The sequence below is a fragment of the Argiope bruennichi genome, chromosome 10 (genome assembly GCF_947563725.1).
Source record: "Argiope bruennichi chromosome 10, qqArgBrue1.1, whole genome shotgun sequence".
In the NCBI taxonomy this organism is placed as follows: domain Eukaryota; kingdom Metazoa; phylum Arthropoda; class Arachnida; order Araneae; family Araneidae; genus Argiope; species Argiope bruennichi.
Window position 1 is genome coordinate 67,910,185 of NC_079160.1, and position 22,390 is coordinate 67,932,574.

At 29.5% G+C, this 22,390-nt stretch overlaps 1 protein-coding gene across 10 annotated transcripts in view; it reads left to right on the forward strand.

Annotated features, from left to right (window-relative positions):
• LOC129988941 (sorbin and SH3 domain-containing protein 1-like) overlaps nucleotides 1–22,390 on the forward strand; it is a 213,980-nt gene that overhangs the window by 112,018 nt on the left and 79,572 nt on the right. Inside the window, exon 1 of one of the 10 annotated variants that reach the window (XM_056097235.1) lies at nucleotides 18,675–19,338. The exons of the other annotated variants lie outside the window; for them this stretch is intronic. Coding sequence (XP_055953210.1) covers nucleotides 19,281–19,338 — 58 coding nt within the window. The 5' untranslated portion in view covers nucleotides 18,675–19,280. Of the gene's footprint in view, nucleotides 1–18,674; nucleotides 19,339–22,390 lie in introns of those variants that run through there. 10 annotated transcript variants of the gene reach the window in all.

Consider the following 22,390-nt stretch of genomic DNA (forward strand, 5'->3'; position numbering starts at 1 on the left):
ATTAATTTTTATGGCATTTATAAAATATATTTAAGCAATATATTCGATTCGAAATATAAAATCTATTCGTTTTCTTTAGTGATAATTTGATCAAACATTTATTTCCAAACAAACCGTCTCTCTCTCTCTCTCTCTTTCTCTCCAAGTATCAATTTTTTTATTTATATGTAACTGAATCAGAACTTTGCAGAATTTTTTAATTAAAAAAAGTGGCACCACTTTCGACTGAAAAGATTTTGCCGGGATTCAGTATATTCAAGAAATAAAAATTACGGATTAAACTAATTAATGATACTAAAAAAGATGAGTTAGTATAGTTTTTGAAATTTAGTATTGAAATTTAAAAGAGCATGGACTCAATCGTCAACTTTTATAAAGAAAAATATGTTTATTAGGTTTAAATATTTGTTAGATGTACGGTATACCATAAATTTGTGTGACCTTTCTTGTCGTCACGACCCATAACGTTAGAAGACTCGTTTTAACATCGAGCTTTTATATGAACTCTCTCTCTCTCCTTCTTTACTTTTGCTCAGAGTAAATTTCTGGAAATAAATTCTTCGGATATAGTGTCGATTTTTCTTTTTTGGCAGTTACAGAAAGTGTATATTCTTCTAACAAACTGGCTTCCTCACATTTATTTTATTTTTCAATCGCTTGAAAAATAAAGAAAATATGAATGCGACCTGTGGCAGAAAATTGAAAGAGCAAAGGTTGGAAGGCAAGTTAGGGCCAAGGCTACGCTTAAGCCATTATTGCAAGAGAAACACGAGTTTTAAGTTTAAAAACCTTCTGCTTCTTTTCTACACATGTGATGGATAATAACAGCAGGAGTCTGCAAATATCTGACCTTTCGGAATATTTTGAATTCGTAAACAAGAATTTTTTTGCATTCCAATGAAATATCGAATGAAGTGAAAGAAAGCAGTGCTAGTAAGAAACTCTCGTCTGGCGAAATTGTTTAAGAACTCTTTTAGTTTTTATTTTAATGCACAAATAAGTCGATATCTATGCTGAAGAAAGCATTAATTGTATGTGCGAAAAAACTTTTTTCTAATACCAATGTATTTACATCTAAAGTCACTAGATTTTCTTGGCTTTAATTCGGGGTACACGGGAGACCGGAGTATGCATTTTAGGATTACAATATTGGCAAGATCCTGGAGATAAATTAAATAAATTAATTAAAATGAAAATTCAGAAAAAAAATGAAATGGTTAAGTATTAAAAAAAATCTGGGAAATAAAAAAAAGCACAAATAATATATTTTGCACTTGCTTTTGTGAGGGCCGCGGTGGCCTGTTGGTAATGTGTCGTCTTCGAAACCGGATGGTTTAATGTTTAAGACCCGATTTCACAGAAGGACGGTCGTGTAAGCAGATCTGGTGCACGTTAAATCCATCGGCGCCAAACGTCCTCCCGCTGGTGTGGTGTGAAAATTGGAAGATGGGGTGCCAGCTCATGTGTGACAAGACATCACCGCGACTCAAAATTACGAGGTCTGTCCAAAACAGCCCTAGTGTTGCTTTAACATGGGACGTTAATATAACTAAACTAAACATGCTATTGTAATTTTTTTTTCTTCTGGCATGTTCATATGTTCATCAACACCATAGAGTTGAAATAGTGAGCTCATATCACAGCTCTATGATCCACGCTAATCATATTAAAAGTTGAGAACATTTTTTTTCATTTTTTAAACTCGCCAGTAACTAGTTTTTAAAAAGATCAAATCAAATAATTTAAAAAAAAATATTAATTACTTATTTACTGTTAAAAACATAATACAAAGCAGGTAATTAATTCATACCCTGAATAATAAAATCCACTTTTAAATACGCTTTTGTATTTGGGATAAGGAGCCGATACTTATAACTAACCTGAGATGTTTGCTCTTTCTATGAGTATGGCTAGTATTAGAAATAATCTTTTCATTTGAAAATAAATTAAAATTACCGTTTATTAATAGGAACTATTACAAGTGAGATTTGAATTAATTTTTCAATCTGGGATAAATAGTGGAAATTTTGGAGTTGAGTAACTTATTAAAATTCGCTATTTTGTATTATCATTATAATACTAACCTAGTGCTACCATTGGTTTCCATTTGATCATAGAAGTCATGACAACTTATAAAAAATGTATAAGAGTAGAATCAATAGATATTCTAAAACCAGTGTCATTATGCAAGTTTTTTCAAACGATGCGGAAAGATACATTCTTTGAACGTTCGTGAAATCCGAAGAACATTTATTTTGTAGATCTCTTGGAAAATTATTCTTTGAGATATTTTTTCTTTTGAATGTTATGTATCATTTTGAGTAAATAAATTCACGCAGGGGATGTATTGCCTTTTTTTATTTCATTCGAATGATATATTTCAAATTTTCTAATCCCTGTTTACTATCTATTTCTTATATTATAATGAATTTTTTCAAATCATTTTAAATTTCTTTAAATATTTCTTCATCAAGCAGTTTTATAGCAATTTTTTAAAATAAAAATTGCGTAATAGATGATCAATGGTTATTTTTTTTCAGCTTTCCTTGTTCTTTGTAAAGAAAATCTGAGCATTCAGATTTCTTTCACATACATTTTTTGCATGTTGTTTATTTGAATTCTTTAAACTATTTCGTATTAATATTTGATGCAGAACACATAAAATAATATCATAAAAACTTATTTTTCTTCGGATCATATTAATTATTTATTTCAGAATTAAACATACTCCTGTTTATAGTGCAAGGCATCATACACTGAAAATCACATTTTATTGAAATCCACTGACCACTACTCATTCATATGGCTAAAGGATGAAAGGCGCTAGTGCCATCTTTCTTTAAGATATTTGACAAAGCAAAAAATAGCCGTCAGTGTGAACCACAGTAAAGAGCGATGCATTGATAGTTTATGCATAAAGAACGATTTTATGCAAAAAATAGTCGTCAACGTGAACCACAATAAAGAGTGATGCATTTATATTTTATGCATAAGGAATGATTTTATACAAAAAGTAGTCAGTGTGAACCACAGTAAAGAGTGATGCATTGATATGCTATGCATAAAGAATGATTTTAGTAGACTTTTATTATGAAAGAAAATGATAAAAGTGATCCGAATTTTAAAAAAAAAATTTGTATGTGGTATGTATTCAAAATAAAAACAATTGCTAACGATTTCTAGGTGGTTTAACAAAAGAAAACCAGCGAAATTGTTCCCCCAAAAACTGAATCACATACTCTCTAATAAGCTAAATAAAACCCTTTACATGGCATTCGTGTACAATAATTACGAAATATTAACTTTTGACCTGAATTTAACATTTTTACTGAATTTGTCGAGTCATCCTTGGCAAGTGTCCGTGGCGATTAATTCATGGTATGCTTTAATAGTGTAGAAAAATCAAATTTGCCTTTTAGACACATTTTTCTGAAACCTTTTGAAACAAAAATTTGACACAAAACTCCACTTATAATCACAAAATCCCACACCAAATTTGATATATTTAAGGTATTGCGTTTTTGAATTACATAGTTTACATATTTCTGAAAATACAGACCGATAAACAGTCAACTCGTAGTTGGATGTGGGTTAAAATTTCAGTTATCTACACTACAGATGCTAGATCTTTGTACCAAATTTTATTCATCTAGCTCTTTCGTTTTATAGTTATCGTGTTTACTTCTATTTGAACAGCCAGACAGTCAGACTTACTCTGAAAAGATTTTACACAAAATTTGATAGATATCTTCAAATTGGGTGTAAAGACCGTATACCAACTTTCAACTGTCCAGCTCAAAACGTTTTTGAGTTATCTTTGTCACAGACAGACAGATAGAGGAACATTTTCTAAAATTGTGTTTTTCGAACTCACGAGGTTAAACGTGGAGATTCGTCAAAATCACGAGTTCGAGTTTTTTACGATTACTGTATTTTCTTTATACTACATATACGAGAAAGTAAAAATCCAGCAGTAAGATTTTATTTGTAAAACATTTAAATAAAAAAGATCTTCTGAGTTATTTCGTTAATTTTGATCGAAAAAATTCGAAATATGATAATTCCGGTAACAATGTTAAAATCGGTTTTCTACTTGCGTAATGTCCCAGATTTCCTTAATTCCCTTTTGGACTCTTTTGCAACTATAAAGATAACATTTTAGAATGTGTTTGCTTTTTTTTTGTAAACTTTTATTAAAGTGGAACACATATCTTGATATTATTCAGTTGCCCTAATTCTTTGGAAATAACTTCCATTGCATAATTTAATATTTACTGTTGTTACTAAACTTTTACAATTATCTTTTGACATATATTGCATCTATTTTTATTTTCCTTGAGCTTTATGAATGATATTTTCTTAATATCTTTAACGTTATTTCTTTATTAAAATATCGCTAGCCTTTCCTTAACTGCAATTTTTTATTCCTACTGATTACATACAGTTAAAACAAATCAATCAAAATTGATTAAGTGCCAAGGGTAAATGAATCGTATATGCATTGAACGATAATTCCTAACTTGTATATCTTGAGATAATGGATATCTGAAAATTTCTACAATTTTTGAAGCATATAAAATCGTAGCTAAACTGACGGGATATCTCGACTTTATTCAGATTTCTTGTAGCTCTGCATTAGAAATGATTATTTTGAATTGTGCCTTGTTTGTAGCATTTTCTATTTTCCCGAGAAAGAAATGTAGCGAAAGTTTTGCTATATAACTTATATTTGGCATTATATCTATCTGCAAACCCGATCATTCAAACATTTTGAGATAATCAATTGAATTTATTTATGAAATTATGACGAAATGTTTAGATTTTTATCTAATTTTCAATGAAATCCATTCACTGGAAATCTGTCTAGCTGTCTGAATATAAGCTACTACGTTTATTACTAAACGAAGACAGCTAGGTAGATAAACCTGGTGTATAGATTTTGTATCAAAAGTGTAGATACCTATGAAATTTGGAACCAAATCCTTCAAGTGATTAACCGTCTATGGGTCTCGAAATTTTTTTCACGAACATATGGATCACACTTTGAAAATATTAAATTTAGTCCAAAGAACAGTATTTTGTGACTATTGTTCGTCAATTCCAAGCAAGGTATTCGCAGTCTTACGAAAGTCCACAATTTTATGCTGGGGGATAACATCTTCATTAGAGAATATGGAGAAAAGTTTGGGGAAACTACTCCTGCTGATTTAAACCTGTAATAATGTCTTTATATGTAAAAATAATTATTTATATTTGATTGCCATCTTTGAAACATTTTGACAGATGTTCGCCGTATTCTGTTTAATGTTTTTAATCAATTTGCTATAAACTGAGCAATGTCTAAATGAGATTCACTGAAGTCCTTTTCTTTTTTTTATTAACAGTAATCTATCTTTTTTTTTTTTTTTTTTGAAATTTTCAAGTAATTCAGAGCATTTGAAATCGATGCGTTTTAAATATGTTATATCGTCTTTTAACAAGCAACACCACCTATCTGAAGTTTTTTTAAATATATCTTTAAAAAAAATGAACGTTCTCATATTCATACGAAATGTTAAAAAAATAATTAAAAAAAACAAGGAAAAAAATATTCATTATTGAAAATTTGCGATTTCTGTTCTTGTTAAAAATTTAGATGGGGTGTCGCTTGCTAAGCGCTAATATATTTAATAGTTGCACCATATTGGCGTTTCTTTGGAGTATTTTTTCTTATTAACATTCTTATTATTTACGCCTTGGGCGTGTATTTCCAAACATTTCCTTGTTTACTACCGAGTTTACCTTAAAGGTACAGCATACACTCTAATATTAAATAAAAGTTTTAATTTCTGAGCGAATAATTCGAAAATGTGGTTTAATGTGAAGTATTTTTGTGTATTGATGGATAAGTTACCGTATTCTGATGATGATTAGATGTGTGCCAAAAGTGGCGTTTCGCCGTTAAAACGCTCAATTAAAATTTTAAAAAAAGAATTTAAATAGCTGTCAAAGGAATCCATTCAAAAAAATCATTCATGGCCATTCAAAACTTCATACGCATGTGTACTAGATGCAAAAGAAGCTACAGAAAGAGCAGCAGACATAAAAAGAAAACGTGGTCAAAATCTAAATGGCTCGAGCAAAAGAGCCTGTATGATATCCCGTAGTAACAGTATCATTGAAATATAATAAGTAAATAATAAAATTTACCAAAAATAGGCACTTTAAACTTTCAAAAACAGGAAGGGGAAAAAAAAGAATTTTAAAGAGAAAAATATAAAAAAATAAATTAAAAAAATTTAAAAAATTAAAAAAAAAAGAGTTCGTTTTGCATTCTTTTTTTTTTCTTCTGATACTCACAAAATATTGTCCACTGTTAATAGTGCTTGACTTTCTCTATGCATATTTTGAAAGACTCATGCAATTTCCTTGATATTCATAGATGATTTTGAAAATGAACCGAAACGGCATATTATACCGTTCAGCGTTAAAGGAAATAGTTTTTGTATTTTGTGATTGTTCCCTTGAACCCCATCTCAGATTTTACCTTTTAAATTTTTTATTGGTTTGTTTTTTATTTGCTTTTTAATAGCATTTTCGCGTTTTTCTTATTTATTATAATGATCTTTCCTTCCTTTTCTTAAAGTTATATTATTTCTTTTTAATATTGCCGAATTCCGGTATCAAATTTACTATGAGCCATCATTTAAAGTAAGACTTCTCGCTTCTGTTTTCTTAAGGTTCAAAAAGGGCATGCCTCCTAGCTTCTCTGTGATCATTCAACGACAATGCTTGAATAGAAACACTGTGCTTCACAAAAAACAAGTATCATCCTTAAATCGTATTATCTCTCAGATAGCGTGAAAACCTTCTAGCTCGCTGACAAGTACTCAATCAGAGCTTCAATCCAGGCCTGGCGCCGCCTCTTTTTTTAAGAAGCCTTTTCTTATTTTTTCCCCTCCTTTCAAAGAATAAAAAAAGTGAGACCAACTCTAAAACTCGGATGAATGAGTCTCAGTTCTTCCACCAACAAGTGTCGCGCATTTTGTTTACGTTTTGCCGGGCTGTGGGAGTAGTGACTGTGTGTTTCTGTTTATGGGATGGGGGGATGGGACAATGCCGCCTGGTCTCAGATTCCGGGATTCTAAATATAGGCGCGGATAAGACGAGTTTTCCACCTTCCTTCAACCACTGGGCCCGAGTCCAATCAGTTGGGGTTGCTTGCTTCAGGATCGCGCCAATCTGTGGCGCCAAGCTCCACTGACATTTTCCAACAGGTGACATGGGTATGGTGAAAAGGTTATTGTAGAACAGGTTGCTTTCTCTTCTGGTATTGGAGTGTGTAAGATTGGTTACAGGATGATGTTTGAACTAATTTAATAAGATATAAAAAAAAAAGAACCTTTTATTCCTAAATGTCATAAATTTCTGTATAACAAAATAAACATAGGATAGCTTTTCCCTTTATTTAGAGCAGGAAAAATGGACGGTAGTTTACCATTAAAATTTTCATTTATTTATCTATTTTATGTCATTTATTTCTTTTTTTTTATAAACACATTTGAAATTAGACTTAAGCATGCTTAAGATCATTAAATGTTAAATGGCTTCCAATTTTTCAGTAACCACAAGTTTTTAAATTAATAACTAGGCAGCACTGCAACTCTCTTTCATAACTAAGCAAATGCAGGCAATGCTAACGAAAAAAAAAAAAAAAAATCTACGTGAAAGGCACTTTGCGAAAATTTATTTCTAATCTGTTCTTACACTATTCCTAAGCCGGAATATCTACATCATAAGCTTTGTCCATACTTGCAAAGCGTAGATTTTTATATTTGGTTATAGTCGTCAGATGACTGTCTCTCACGAGTTGGCGTTCCACATATGAGAATGAATAAAGTACGTTTTTCTATCTTGGTGTGTGAGCCTTAATGAACAATTTGTGATTAATTATAGAACTTGCATTATTATTTGCAACTACAATAATTCTGATTTATCGAAGGACTCAGATTAAGCCAAGATCACTGTTTTATTCTCATAGTCATGTGACACCATGTGAATTGACCTTATTCAGATTTGGTATTAGCAAATGCTACTAATCATTTTGGCGTTTTTGGCCTAAAAAAATGGCGCTAATCGATGTGAATCAGTTTGTGGAACTCGAATGTAGGTGAAGCTATTTATTTGGTTAAAAATCTTTATCTCTCTCCAATAAATATTGTCGATAAAAGTCAATTAGGGAAGGTATGTATCAGACAAGGAAGTTTAAACTTCAAAATGGGATGTAATATTAGTCGAAAAAATATAATAATATTTTTTTTTAAGTTTAAAATGAATTATTTTTTCATTTCGCTTTTAGATATTTTACTGTTAAATAAGAAGAAATATTCATTTTAATTTGAATGAAATATAGAATCTATGTTTGCTTTCTCTGCAATTTCCTTGCATTTAAAAAGAAACTTATTTAATTCCATTAACTCTCATGCTCCATTGTTTACATTCCGAAAAGATGAAAAAACTGTCTTAATGGATTCTTATCAATTTTAAGTTTGATTCGCTGCAAGTTAAATGTTAACTAAATATTATTTAAGTTTTTCTCTTTAGACTGAGCTCTTCTAGTTGACTATCTAAACCTTCAACAATTGTGAATTTACTAAGATTAGTGTTGATTTTCTTTTTAACGCTGTATCTGGAACTACCTTACTTGAATTTAGAAACTATTAAGAACGTTTAAAACTAGCTAACGTTTTAAAAAGTTTAGAAATTCTTTTCTTAAAGTGCAACGTATTTCCACATTTGTAAAACCAATATTTTTAAAGCTTTTCTAATTTCTGAGAATAATTCGTTTGATCAATTAATTAACTAATAACAATGTTTATATCTCATGCGTTCAAGTAATTTTTTTCTTTAGGAATTGAATCTTTCTCAGAATGAATGATGTAAAACAAAATATAAAGTTCTATTTTATATGAAAAAAGAGAAAAAATATTTTTTCTGACGATTGATTATCCATACCATACAGAGAAAACTATTTTTATTTTTTAATTTTCTAGTTTTGATTTTATTTATATTTGTCGTATTGCTTTTTGAATATTCCAATTCATTTCACTTCATGATTCTTTAATTAATTCGCCGTGAAAGCTTATATCTGCTTAGCTAAACAAATTCACTGATCTCAATGAGCAATAAAATTTTAACTCGCATTATTTTTATTAAAACTCTTTCTAACTTACAAATATTAAATATTTCATGACAATTGTGTCTGCTTAACAATTCACAAACAATCACGGTTCGAGAAGGTATATTTTAAAAAAAATTGTTAATGAAACAAAACTTTATTCTATTAACACAAAATTTTTGCAAGTAATGCCAGTTTTTTAAGTTTTCCGACGACACTGAAAACGATTTAATGCCTGTGTATTCGAATACTGAAAAGGAAGAGCACAATTAAATTGAATCTGCACCAAAATATAACAATTATCTTTAACAGAATAATTTATTTAAAAATAGAGAAATGCCAAAAACATTTAAATAACAGATAACAAGCTATATTACCATGTGGATGCTGAAGCAAGAATATGTAAAAATCAAAGCTAAAGAAATCAATTTAGAAGAAGATTTTTAAAAAAAAATCGGAAAGAAGGATATTAAAATATGCCTATTTCAGAATTTTTATGTATTTATGAATGCCTATCCTATTATTTGGGCATCTACTTAAATGACCCTACCGCCGCTGATAATAATTCAGATATTACGAACTTTACAAAACATGCTTCCTTATAAGCGTCACATACGCGAGACCTTCATTTAGAAGTACATCTTGTAATCGGCGGTGGAACTAACAGCTATATAGCCAGAAGAATGGACAAGCAGCTTCATTACACGATAACTTTTCAACCTTCATTCTGGATGTAATCCCACGTTATTCTTGAAGATCTATGGTTCAAGATAGATTGCCTAGTTGTGTAGTTACGACATTCTCTATTTTCCCCATTCTGTGTATAATATATACTTTTGTATTAACGGATTATTTAAGAGATTGAATTGCTGAAAGAAGCAGAGTTATCATTTTTTCATATTAAATTGAAAATTGTGTTTGATTTTCACAAGTAAAATATGGATACAGAATGTGACTAAATATTTTTTAAGTACATAATATCACTTAACAAAATTTCTTACTGGACACGGTAATTTCAATTACTATCTCAAGAAATTTGGATTATCGAACACTGATCTGTGCTCTTGCAGCGTGGGTGAAGTTCAAAATGTCGAACACTTGATTTTTGATTGCTCCAAACTTACTGAAGGGAGGAGAGATTTTATTGTTGATCTCGATGCCTGTCATATTAAGTTTCCACCTCCGCTTCATGTTTTGGTCGACAACAAAATGGCTTTTTTCTCATTCTGTAAATTTACTGCCTTTGCTGCTTCAATTTTTAATTATTGTTGTTTATTTTTTCCTGTTGTTTTTGTCTTTATTTTTATATGTACATATTTTTATCTATGTATGTAGTTGCTTCTACTTACTTCTCTAAGCCTTGTGCTGTACTTTGTGGTGCACAAGGATTGACTTATTATTAATTTTAAAAAAAGTACATAATATCCACGAAATCAAAATAGGAATATGTTTTTGCTGATTTGAATAACTAACTGTACATGCAGATTAAAAGTTCGCTTATCTATTATGTCACTTCCTGTTCTCTTATCCATATTACCATTTTGAAAACTTCTTCAACAATTCATCAAATATACTGGGATCGAAATCCTTTTTCTGATTTCCTTATATGAATGATTGATTGAATTAATCGTAATTTATACGGATCAGTGAGCAATTGCTTGGTGACTGAAACATAAAAATACCATCACTATTCAAACATAAACAATAAAATCATTGAAACATATATAGATGGTGATAGATAAAATTCTAGAATAACTATTTATGAATGTTTTGTCATAAATAATTATCCTAGAATTTTGTACAAAGTTTTTGTTTGTTGTTGTTGTTATTGAGTGTATAGTTAAGTTATACAATTGTTAAAATTTCTTGTGTGCCTATAATTATTTTTTTCCTGAGGAACTGAACACTTTATTTGGTAATAGGATTTATTAAATAGGCTATTATCTAGGGGCCTATAGGCATGCCTGCCGAGATTTTTTGTTGTTGTAATTCTCGATTAATTTAATTTTGTACATTCATTTAATGAATAAGGTGTAGGTATTCAAAATCATTCAAATTAAAATCAAGTGTTATTAAACTTTTGAGCATTATTTTCAAAATTTTTTACGTTAAAATCATTGTTTATTTTTCATTGCATCACACTTATCCATGCATATCAATGTGGTTCAATTTTCTTTTTGCTGTCAATTGACTGATTCATAAGTCAATAAAGTTTTGACAAACTTTATATTAGAATACTTACATTTAAAAATAAAGTGTGCTGTTTTCTTTTCATCGTTGAATAAAATAACTTTTTATTTGAATGTTAAAGCTTTTATACTCTAAGCACTGAAAAATATTCATTTGAAAGTAGTTCGTAATGAAATGTTCTATAATTTCAATTTGTCGTATTATTTGCTAATTAAAAACTACCTATATAGAACATAATAAAAAAAATTGGCTTTAGAAGTTTAGGATGGTTAAGCGGGCTACCAAAACTTCATTATATAAAGGTCCCTTAAAGGTTTAATCTGCCGAGGAGCTGGGTTTTTTTTAATTGATGTTGCTGAGCTCTTTAGATTGTATATAGAAATCCTATATCCTATAAAGATTGTAAATATATTCAAAGCATCTGAAAATAACAAAATCAATTATATTACAAACGAGGAGATTATCATTGGTTTCACATTTATAACATTTAATAAAACAATTGCTTAAATATCTTTATTTCTTATAAGGGTTTTATTAACCCTTTCTAGGGACGTGGGAAATATGCTTCCCACCAAATTTATCAATCTTTGTATGAATTTATGTAGGTTTAGTAAGTTAGAAACTTAGATGCTTCAATTCTTTATCTCAGATAAAATGATGTGTCTTGATTTGTTACTTAATTATTAATTAATCAAATTAATTAATTAATCTAATTAAATTTATCTAATAAGCTAAATGAATCCCTTTTCTTATTCTAATTTCAAGCCTCAAAATATTTTAACATAATATGACTAGACAAAAATGGCCTTTTAAAGGGTTAACAGCATTCTCTTAGAACAAAATGTGTGGAGATCTACTTAATTTAATACCTATCACCTATCAGAAGAAATATTTAATTGCTATTTAAAAAATTTATGATTTTAACTTTAAAAAATATATTCCAGAGAATTATTTTTAAAAATTCCAAAATTGTTTCATTTATAAAACTCGCTTCCTTGTTTTTATATTGGTATCTTACATTGTGATCCATAAGGTTAATTAAAGGTATAATATAGCTAGATTACTATCTCGTTTTTAAGAATTGCATAAAAAATATTATGAACAGTTCTCATTAATCAATATACACAAGAATATGCAATATCAACATGGAAGCTTTCTTGTTATCAAGCTACTAAAATTTATGCGTATTTATTTTAAATTTCAAGTATAGTACACTCCCGAGTATTCGGTTCGTGAGTATTCGGCTTCCGTACTATCCGGCCTAGTCTTCTTTTATTGTAATTAAATGAGGAAGGCAAGGCATCTCCTAAGTCATCTATCTATTAAGAACTTTTTCAAAACCTAAAAATTGTAAGTTTTAACTTTTATCTAAGTATTACCTTTTCATATCTGTGTAATCATTTATCAGTGAAAAATAAAATCGGGAGCCAATTTTCTTAAGAACTAGGCTTACTATTTACTTTAACGTTTTGTTTATGCTTACTGCATTAAAGTTGGGCATTGCAGAATTTATATTGAAATGTGAACAGTTTGTATTATTCAACGTACTTTTTCTCTAATAAATTCTTGAAACCTGAAGTGCAGCATATAAGCATATATAAACTACCTCCACAGGGCCTTCTATTTTAACTCGACACGTTACCGGCAACTGCTTCTATGATTTACCGGGCCGCGGCTGCGTTCACATTGAGGTAAATGGAGGGCTTAGTATTCATTAATAAGTGAGAAAATACGTATTTTAACAGTGAGTTTTGATATAAAAACTTTGTCTTCTGGTATTGGTAGGCAAAGAAATGAGTTCTTAGAGCTCCGGCTTTTTTGTTATTAGGCCAGTCCTTCCGCCACATTAGGCCGAATGCTCCGGAGTGGACTGTATTTTGTATACCTATTAGAAGAATTTTTTTAATGAAAACTTGAAATGAATTCGTAGAAGGATTACGTTTGTGTATCTTTTTTTTTCCTTTACAGATTAGTTCATTGTTGCGTGATAACTCCGATCCAATATGAGATAATGCTATTCATTATCTTTTATTTATCAAAACACCGAACTACTTAGAGACGCAGCCGTCTTTCATTGAGATAAATAATCTGTTGTAGTATGTCCCTGGGAAGTACGAGTAACGCATTCGAAGCGCGGTTTGGAAGAAGAACAATAGAAAATAATTCTCGTTGCCGGCGTGTGATAAACACTTTTTCATTATCGGATACGTATTTAAATGTATGTGTTGGATATTTTCGGATCAAAAACATTCCGTCTGGGTTTGTTTCGTGTTGCGAAAAAGTCAGCATTTTTTTTTTCTTTTTCTTTTTTTGTTTTTTAAGGGCAGTTGTTAAATTGCTGATTGTGTGAAAATTTCGTGCTTTCGCGTCTTGTTTTTGCTTGTACATTGCGGTTTTTGATGTTTTTAAGTTGCGCCGTTTTCTTTGAACATCATTTGTTTCTTCTAGAAATTATTTGCATGGAATAGCAGTCATTATAATAGCAAATAAAATTTCGCGTACCCAGTAATTAAATGCTATTGTAATGAATTTGATCCATCAGTAAACATGAGAAAAATTCCAGAAACGGTTTCAATTTACGTTGTAAACTTATATATTTCGGACGACGCTTCATCTCTTAATATACGAAAATGAATTTTGTAACAGCTTCTGTACTGTCAAGCCTGCTTTTTGCGGTCTACAAAAAAACAAAACAAAAAAACACTCCATCAAAATATATAATATGGATAAAATGTAGTAGTAAAAAAAACAATTTAAAAAGAAAGTAACAAAAATGGCCCACTGACAATTAGAGCTGTACCGTTTTCGATTTATTAAAAAAAAATCGATTTTTTTTTTTTATGCCAGTTTTCGAAAAAAATCGATATATTGAAATCATCATGATCATGAATAATAGTTCACAATAAATAGATATTCAAAATTTTCGATTTTGTTTCGGTTACCGATTAGTGTTCATTTTTGTTGCTGTTCATTCTTATTGAACTTCATATATAATTTTTGTTAATATTTCTATAAATACTGTCATAATCTAATATATAAAAATACTTGTTTTAAACGCAATCTTACAAATTGTAACATGCAGACATCGCTTTGGAATAGACACACTTTATTAAAGGGGTTTTAACAAAATTATTTTCTAACTATTCTTATTTAAAAGGAAACAAATATTCTTTTTATACAAATTGAAATTTCCTTTTATTTGGAGTCGTTCTGATCAGTCAATATGTTAAGAGATGCTATTTATAACTTATAATAGCCACAAATAAATAATATCACGATATATCGAAAAATATCAATATGTGTTGGACGATATATCGCGATGAGGAAATTCATTCATCGCCCAGCCTTACTATCAATCATATATTACATTACAAAATATGTTAATATTGCATTATCAGTTTTATTACATATGTGCAAAGCATAATTTTTACACATTTTAAAATATTTTGCATGTATAATATGTAATTTGTAAACAAATAATTTGACAATATTCCCATGTGTAAATGAAGTTCGCTTGTTTGTTTGGGAAAACAATTTCTAGCAACTTTATAGGGTTTTGAATTTCTTTCTATATTATATTTTTTTCGTATGGTTCCTATTTACCTAATTATTTTTAAATATGTTGCAAATAGTATATCTCCTATCTTCTTATAAAGTTTCAAAACATTTTAATGCGATCTTTACCCCCCCCCGGGCACGATAATCATGGTTTAGATATATTCTTGAATGTGTTATAAGAATAAACAGTTTGATGGTTAGTTTATACAGAACACTCTGTGATGACATGTTAAATTAGCAGCTCATTTTGAAGTTACCTGAAGGATATTAGCAATGAATAATCAATATAATGCCATGGACTTTATACATGAATTCTTTAAGTAAAAATTATTGATGAAGGTGATATACACCAGAGCATCAGTCTGCTTTTACTTATCGCACCAACGAGAAGGTTTAATCCTCGACGAAATTTGACAATTTCTGAGTCCTCAAATCTGTAACATGAAATTCATATAACCTTACCTGTGAACTTCTCATTTTCAAATCGTGATCAGTGTACCTCAGCTTGCTAATTAATTTAAAAAACAGTAATTTTTCTTGAACCATAGTTTCCATTAGTTCTCCAATGATTTTTTTATTTTAAATATTACGGAAACAGTTTTTAAATATATGGTTTGGCTTATTTCTAATTTATCAGAAAAAGAAATATGACCGATTGACCAATAGTTAAATTTACATTTTTCTAAAATATAATAGTGTCGTATAGTTCGGAACTTCTTAGCACTTACGTTAATAATAGTTAAATTAGTTAGAGATAGTTAAGTTGTGAAAAAATGAGCAAATTCAAACAGTTCGATGAATATCTAAAATAAAATCATGGCAAAGGTGCTATGGTATTTTTATTTAATTAGAAGATAAAATCCAATGGATTTTAAAAATATTAAAAATGGATCATGTTGGTTATTGCTATTCAATATCAAGAGAGTAATTGTAATTGATGTAAACCTTAGGAATTTAAAGATGAACATTCTACTAATGTACGTAACTCATAAGGGGAGAACAAAGTGTAAGCATGTGGAAATTTTTTTGCAATTTACAAATACCAGTGTGAAAATTCTGGCGAGTCCAATCTTATACATATTAGAACAGCGACGTATTTTCTATTTATCAAGGGAAACTATTTTTTTTTTTTTTTTTTTTTTTAATAAAAGGGGCAATTTTAGTTAACCTATTTGATGTTTGCCTGCTTTTTTTAATTGAAAACAAACATTAGCACCACGTTTTGTTCTTTCAAATTCATGAATGTAACATTACTTTGAATTTTAGGAGAAATTTATATTATTGCATAATGGTAATTGGAAATTTTCCTTGACTCCGGTATATTTAAATTTATATATTTCGTTCTCGAAATTCTTTTCTGTGAAAGAATTTATCTTTATTTAAAACTTAAGTCTAATTTTTGTGCCAATCCAAATCCTTTGAAAGCTATTTCAACAGTTACAAGTCAGAAAATATTTAAATGCAAAGCTTCTCGTTAAATTCTCTGCTTCACGAAGCTAAATCTCTAGAAAATACTTTTTAACACTCCGTTGACTGATTTACCACTGTTTATGGGTCATTAAAATTCTGTCAGCGGAGAATGAAGTATTGGGCTATGAAAGGATACTTTACGGAATTATTTAGTGATTAGTTTTAGTGATTAGTTTTTATATAAATTATGCCTCATTTGAATATACACTGGTGGAGTTAGGTATTTTGCGGTCCTAGTCTATATATATATTATGATGCCCTTTTCTGTTAAAACGTAATTTAATATACATTTTTTTATTTGATTAAATTTGTGAATATGTATATGTTTTTATTTATTTATCTACGTTTGAATACTTTCTTGAAGCATATGCTCGATTTTATAAATACGTATTTCGAACTTTAACCCTTCTTTGAATGATGATGGAAATTTCCACCATAACATTTAGTGCACCAAAAATTGTACTCGAAATTGGTTGCACTGTAAATTGGTTGTTGCCGGCAACTTTTTTCAAGACTATTTCGTAATAAAGAACATAACTTTAAAGAAATCAATTGTCCAAATCATTTTAGCGGGTTTGAACTTGTCATTCCGCTGTTTGTCGTGGTTGGAAGAAACGTGCGATTTCTTGAATATTTTTGAACTAATCTGAAATTTTTTGCTAATAAAAGCGATAATGAGTGGAGAAATTTAGAAGGAAGGGACATTGAAAATTTTGTACTAAACTTAAATGTAAATTTGCATGATATTGGATATTTCCATCATACTGATTTTTAATTATTTTACATTATATATTTATACTAGGATTTTTTAAAACATTTTTCCTTTAATTAAAAGCATGAATTATATTATCCTGATTCATTTCTCAAAAAAAAAAATCATGCAAAGAAGGGTTAAATGCATAGTGATGTAGATCTGCAACATATGTTTGTTTATAACAACTTCAAATCTCTTTATGTAGCTACTTTTGCATAGTATTTTTTTTTTAATTTTTTCCAAACTATTTTATTGTTTTCTAATGCAACCAGAATCTTTGACAGTTTATTTCTTATTCTGTGACAATTTTCATTGTTGGCGATCTATCTCAGCACAATTTTATCTCGGCGGTTGTTACGAATTACGATTATTTATATAAAAAGTTTTAAAAAAAGTATGCAGAAATTGTTTTCGAATAGAAACAAGATAAGAGAAATAAATAGTATTTAGAATCTTATAATAACTTTAACTGATACATTCATGCAAGAAGAATGTAGCTTTTTTTTTGTCTGTATCCTCTAAAAATACATCTATATGCAAAATCGGCATAATTTCGCTAATCCTAAAGTTATTTTGTGAAACATTTATTTCTATTTTCATTTTTTTTTTTTTTGTCTTTTTAAGTAGAGGTATTATTTATGTCTGAAGTTTTATATTATTATATGCAGTAAATCTGTAGAATTCAAGGAGTGATTGATCATGATGATGCAGAAATACATCAATATGTTTTTTTGTTTTTTTTTGAAAATCTTACAAAAAAAAAAACCCCATATTAAATTTTTTTTATATTTTCCGCATTAACTATACCCATATTCCAGTTGATTTCAAATTTTATTTATTAAAAATAAAAATTCATACATTTAAGAGTTAATAAGTAAGTGAACAGGTTGAAGCATATAAGCATTTTAACTAATAATATTTCACGAAATGTTAATATTATTCTAATATATTTATATTTTTATAAATAATACTAATAATAATAATATTCTATAATTTATTTATATTTTTATAAATTTATTTGGCAAATTAAAAATTTTTTTTATTGAACTTGCTGACCTTCTTTAGTCTACCGATTCTAGGCAGTTGTCTAATCTGCCAAGTCGAAAATCTGTCGCTGATTAAATATAAGCTGTTTTTTTTTTTTTTAGAGCAATAACTTTACATCAGTCAGATAAAACTGTGAATATTTAAAATGAATTTTTGCTCATGAAAAAAAAATCGTTTGCTGAATTATGCAAGCAAAGATGCTTTCATTGACTTATTGAAAAAGATTTTTTTTTCTCTATAAATTCACATCTTTTTTAATTAAGTATCGCATTAATATCGGTATCAGATTATTGATTTTATTCAGATAACTTAACAATAAAGCATTGGCGATCTATTTTGTAAAACTGAATGCTCGAAATAATTCATAGTGAGAAGATATCATTCCAGATCACACCATGGTAGATTGATGTGTCGCAGATTTTCGTCGCCAACCGTGCGAACTTGCCAAATGTGAGCACTTACGGAGCTTATCTTCGGAGGACTTTTCGGGCACACCCTAATTTCGAACTTTGTTTTACTCGGCATGATTTGAGTGCGGTTCCCGAGGATTTATAGTTGTTATCACGCGAGATGAGTTGTTGGCGAACTTTTGCTTTCTGATACTCCCAGTTGTATCGTCTCAAACGCTGCGATGATTTCTTGAACATCTATCTGCATGGGATTCTCCAAGTCTTGCCCAAACATTCTATGGTCATTTTTTTCAGGAGAATTTGCAAGGTTTTCTTGAAAAACTGTCTGTATTGTAACTTGGATTTTGTTCTTGGAGGATACCAGAAATTTTTGTGCTAGTGTGTGCCTACTGTAAACTGTTACTCTAATTCCCCTTATTTGTTGTTTAAGCAATTAAGATTTAAAAGACGCTGCAGTTTTAAACATCTTGGATTCATATTTTGGCATATTTATTGATCCCACGCTAAGTGGTGACAGTTAAAAGCAAGATTGCTGATCAACAAGATCTTTTTGTTCACCAGTTCTCGGATTGGATTATTTTGATCGTGTGCCAAGGATAGAAACGTGTGCTTTGTCTTTTTGTGACGCCATCCTTCATTGAGCAGTTTACCTTCCAAAGCTTCTTCAAGGACGAATATTTAGAAAAGAGCAATAATGTTGATATCGGGGCAACCAGTCGGGCCGACTTTCAAAGCGACAGCCCCTAACGCTGGTAAGTGTGTCACTTGGTTATTCTTGGGGTGCTAAGTGGTCGCTTGCATGCTGTGTGATACTTATGGAAAGTTCACTTATAAAAGTGTTGTCGTACACTTAGGAAAGCAGGGGAAAGTGCTTAATGGGGGAAAAAGTGCCGACAAAGAAAAAGAATGCGGAAAAGGATATCCTGTTTACTCCATTGAACCCTATGATTTACTTGAATTATTCTGTTTTTTAAACTGAGAGCAAGAGAGAAAATTATGATAGATGTCAGTAAAATTTGTTGGATTTAGAATTTTATATATAAATATTTTCATGAACATCCTGAATTTAAACAAAAATTCGTATTTTGAATATTTTTAGGATTTTTTTTTATTATTATTGAAAGAAAAATAACTACACCATCTGTCCAATTTTTAATGAAAATGTCACAAGATATCTCTAATAAGTAATTAACAAAAAATAACTTAAAATCTGACGCATTTGAAACCTCATCAAATGACAACTTATTTGAAATTCTTATTCGAATTATACAAAATTAAAAAATCATTTATGATATGCTGCACAGAAAAATAGGAATTTCAACTTTTTAATCTCAGTGAAAATGTATTAAATGTGTTTTTGGGTGAATAGTTGATGGTGCTCTTGGAAAAATGAGACAAAAATTCATTTAATCTATGAAATGCATTTACAGTTTGATATAAAGTTCATTTATTTTGTTTTTCGTAGAAGCATAAGCTATAAATTTTAATCTGAACATTAATCGTAAATATCACCGACAGAATGGTATCGACATCGCTGCTAATAGGCGCCAGTAGGAGTGAATATATGCTCGTCCTTGTCAAAAATGAAACATGACGAAGATATTCGTGCAGTCCTTTTGCAGATAAATGCACGAAGCAATCGTTAAGGTTATGGATTGTCATATTTTTATGCCGCACGAATGCACATTTATGAAACTTGAAGGCTATAAATTTCATAATGTATCAACTTCAAGAAATATTTTACATGACTAGACAACTCGTCTGCATTCGTACTGCTTGAAAAAATATTTCGAAGTATCCGGATTTTACGCATTAAAAACAATCGATAAAGATTATGTAAACAAAGTGTGAGAAAATTTTAATGAAGTTTAATTAAAAAACTTTTGAGGAATTTTTCTCATTTTTACTATACATAGATAATAGTTATACCATTTTGGCAAGTGAGAATGATTCTAATTGAAGAAAACACTGTAGAAATGCGAGTAAAACCTATCGTGAAGTTTCTTTTTTACTTTGATTTTTACTATTTTTAACAGCTTTGACTGTTTTTGAATAATCTGTTTTTCGATTCCGCAAATCTTAACAACCCACATTATCCCCCGCTTAATAATGTTAGGAATCAAATTTTGAAAGCTCATATCTTTTTAGAATTTGACCTATGCCTGAATAGTTATTAGGAAAGTTGGTACACAAATCTTCATTTTATGAAATAAGTAGAATTTAAGCAATGTCTGGTTATTTTTCTAGTTGATTATTTTGTTTCCGAGCTAGTTTTCAATTAAAATAAGAATAACTCACAGGAAATAACTAAAGAAAAAATTATATGCATAAAATTAATTTTCATCATACGAAACTTGAATTTTCCTTCCTTTCGCCAAATTACATTTTTTCCATTAAAGCATTCATTTTAAAATGTTACTTTTTCATTCAGATTTTTTTTGCATATAATCACTTAATATTGTCAAAAAGTTAAATAAAATTCCGTTGTCCTTAATTAAAAATCTTTTTTTGCCAATATTTGTATCATTTAGTTTGCTGCTATTTTAAACCTGCTTTCGCCATCTTTTATGTGAATTTTACCTATATCTCTGTTTTATGTGTATTGAGAATTTTCCCCCCGTTATTTTTAAATTTCTTTACATCTTGTTTCAGAGCAAAATGTTTTATCTCCACAATCACTACATGAAATTTTTTAAAAAAAATAACGGGTAGTATTTTTATTTGTTTGGGGCATACCAGTCGTAATTTACCAGGGAATACTATCTCTCTGGCTAGAAATAATGCTGTTAAGATTTTTTTTATGTTTTCATTTAACGAAAAAATAAATAAATAAACAAATAAAAAATTAAAATATCGTCCTCTGAGAGAATAAAAATTGACTAGAAGAGAATCCTAAAGGTTATGTCCAGAGCAGGTAATATCGTTCATTAAAAATTTTCTCTAAACGATTTTTAATCCTAAATAGAAATATTGAAATAAATTCGGTTATAGAAAATATTTATAGAAAAATTAAGTTCTTATAGAAAATTTTAAACTCCATGGGGACCAAGAACATTGACTCACATTTTTTTAAATCTTATTTCCATAATTTAATCGTGGAAATAATTGTTTTTCAGCTTTTGAAACTGGAACGTGGAAGATTAAAGCCATGCAGTTGGTTCCTTCCATTATAAATATCATTTTTGCGCACATTTTACGATGAAATAAACTTTAATGAATGTAGCCATTTTATTTTCGTGGCTACGATTGCTGATTAACATAAATGCCCGATTTGTCAGTCAAGGGCAACATGAAATTTAAAATACATCACTTGTTATAAAAAGGTTTTACGTTTCCTAATCATAAATTTTGCAATAACTTCATACTTTGGTTACTTCAAGAAACATAGTTCTAGATTACATGATTTATACCTTCCTGATTGTTAATGTCTGGCGATTTGCTGTAAAGATGGCGGTAAAAGAAATGACCTCGGCTTAAAATGATCGTTTGTATGTCTCCTTTGGAAATTGGATCTGAATTGCTTGGCTACGCTCCATAAAGTGATATGTAAGTGTGATGCTTTAAAATTAAGCTGGCAATGATTTCATTTACAGAGTTGTGACGTTTAAGAAGTTTTTTATGTGTTTGTTTCGTAATAATTTAGAGGTTCTCATGTCTTGCTCGGTTTCAGTGCTGAGATTATTCTTAAGCTAATAACTGGAAATTTTATTTTTTAAGCAACATTTAGAGACTGTTCTCACTGCAACTTTTGTGTATATTCATACCATGCTACGTTTTCGCCTTCGTAGTATAGAAGAGAGAATC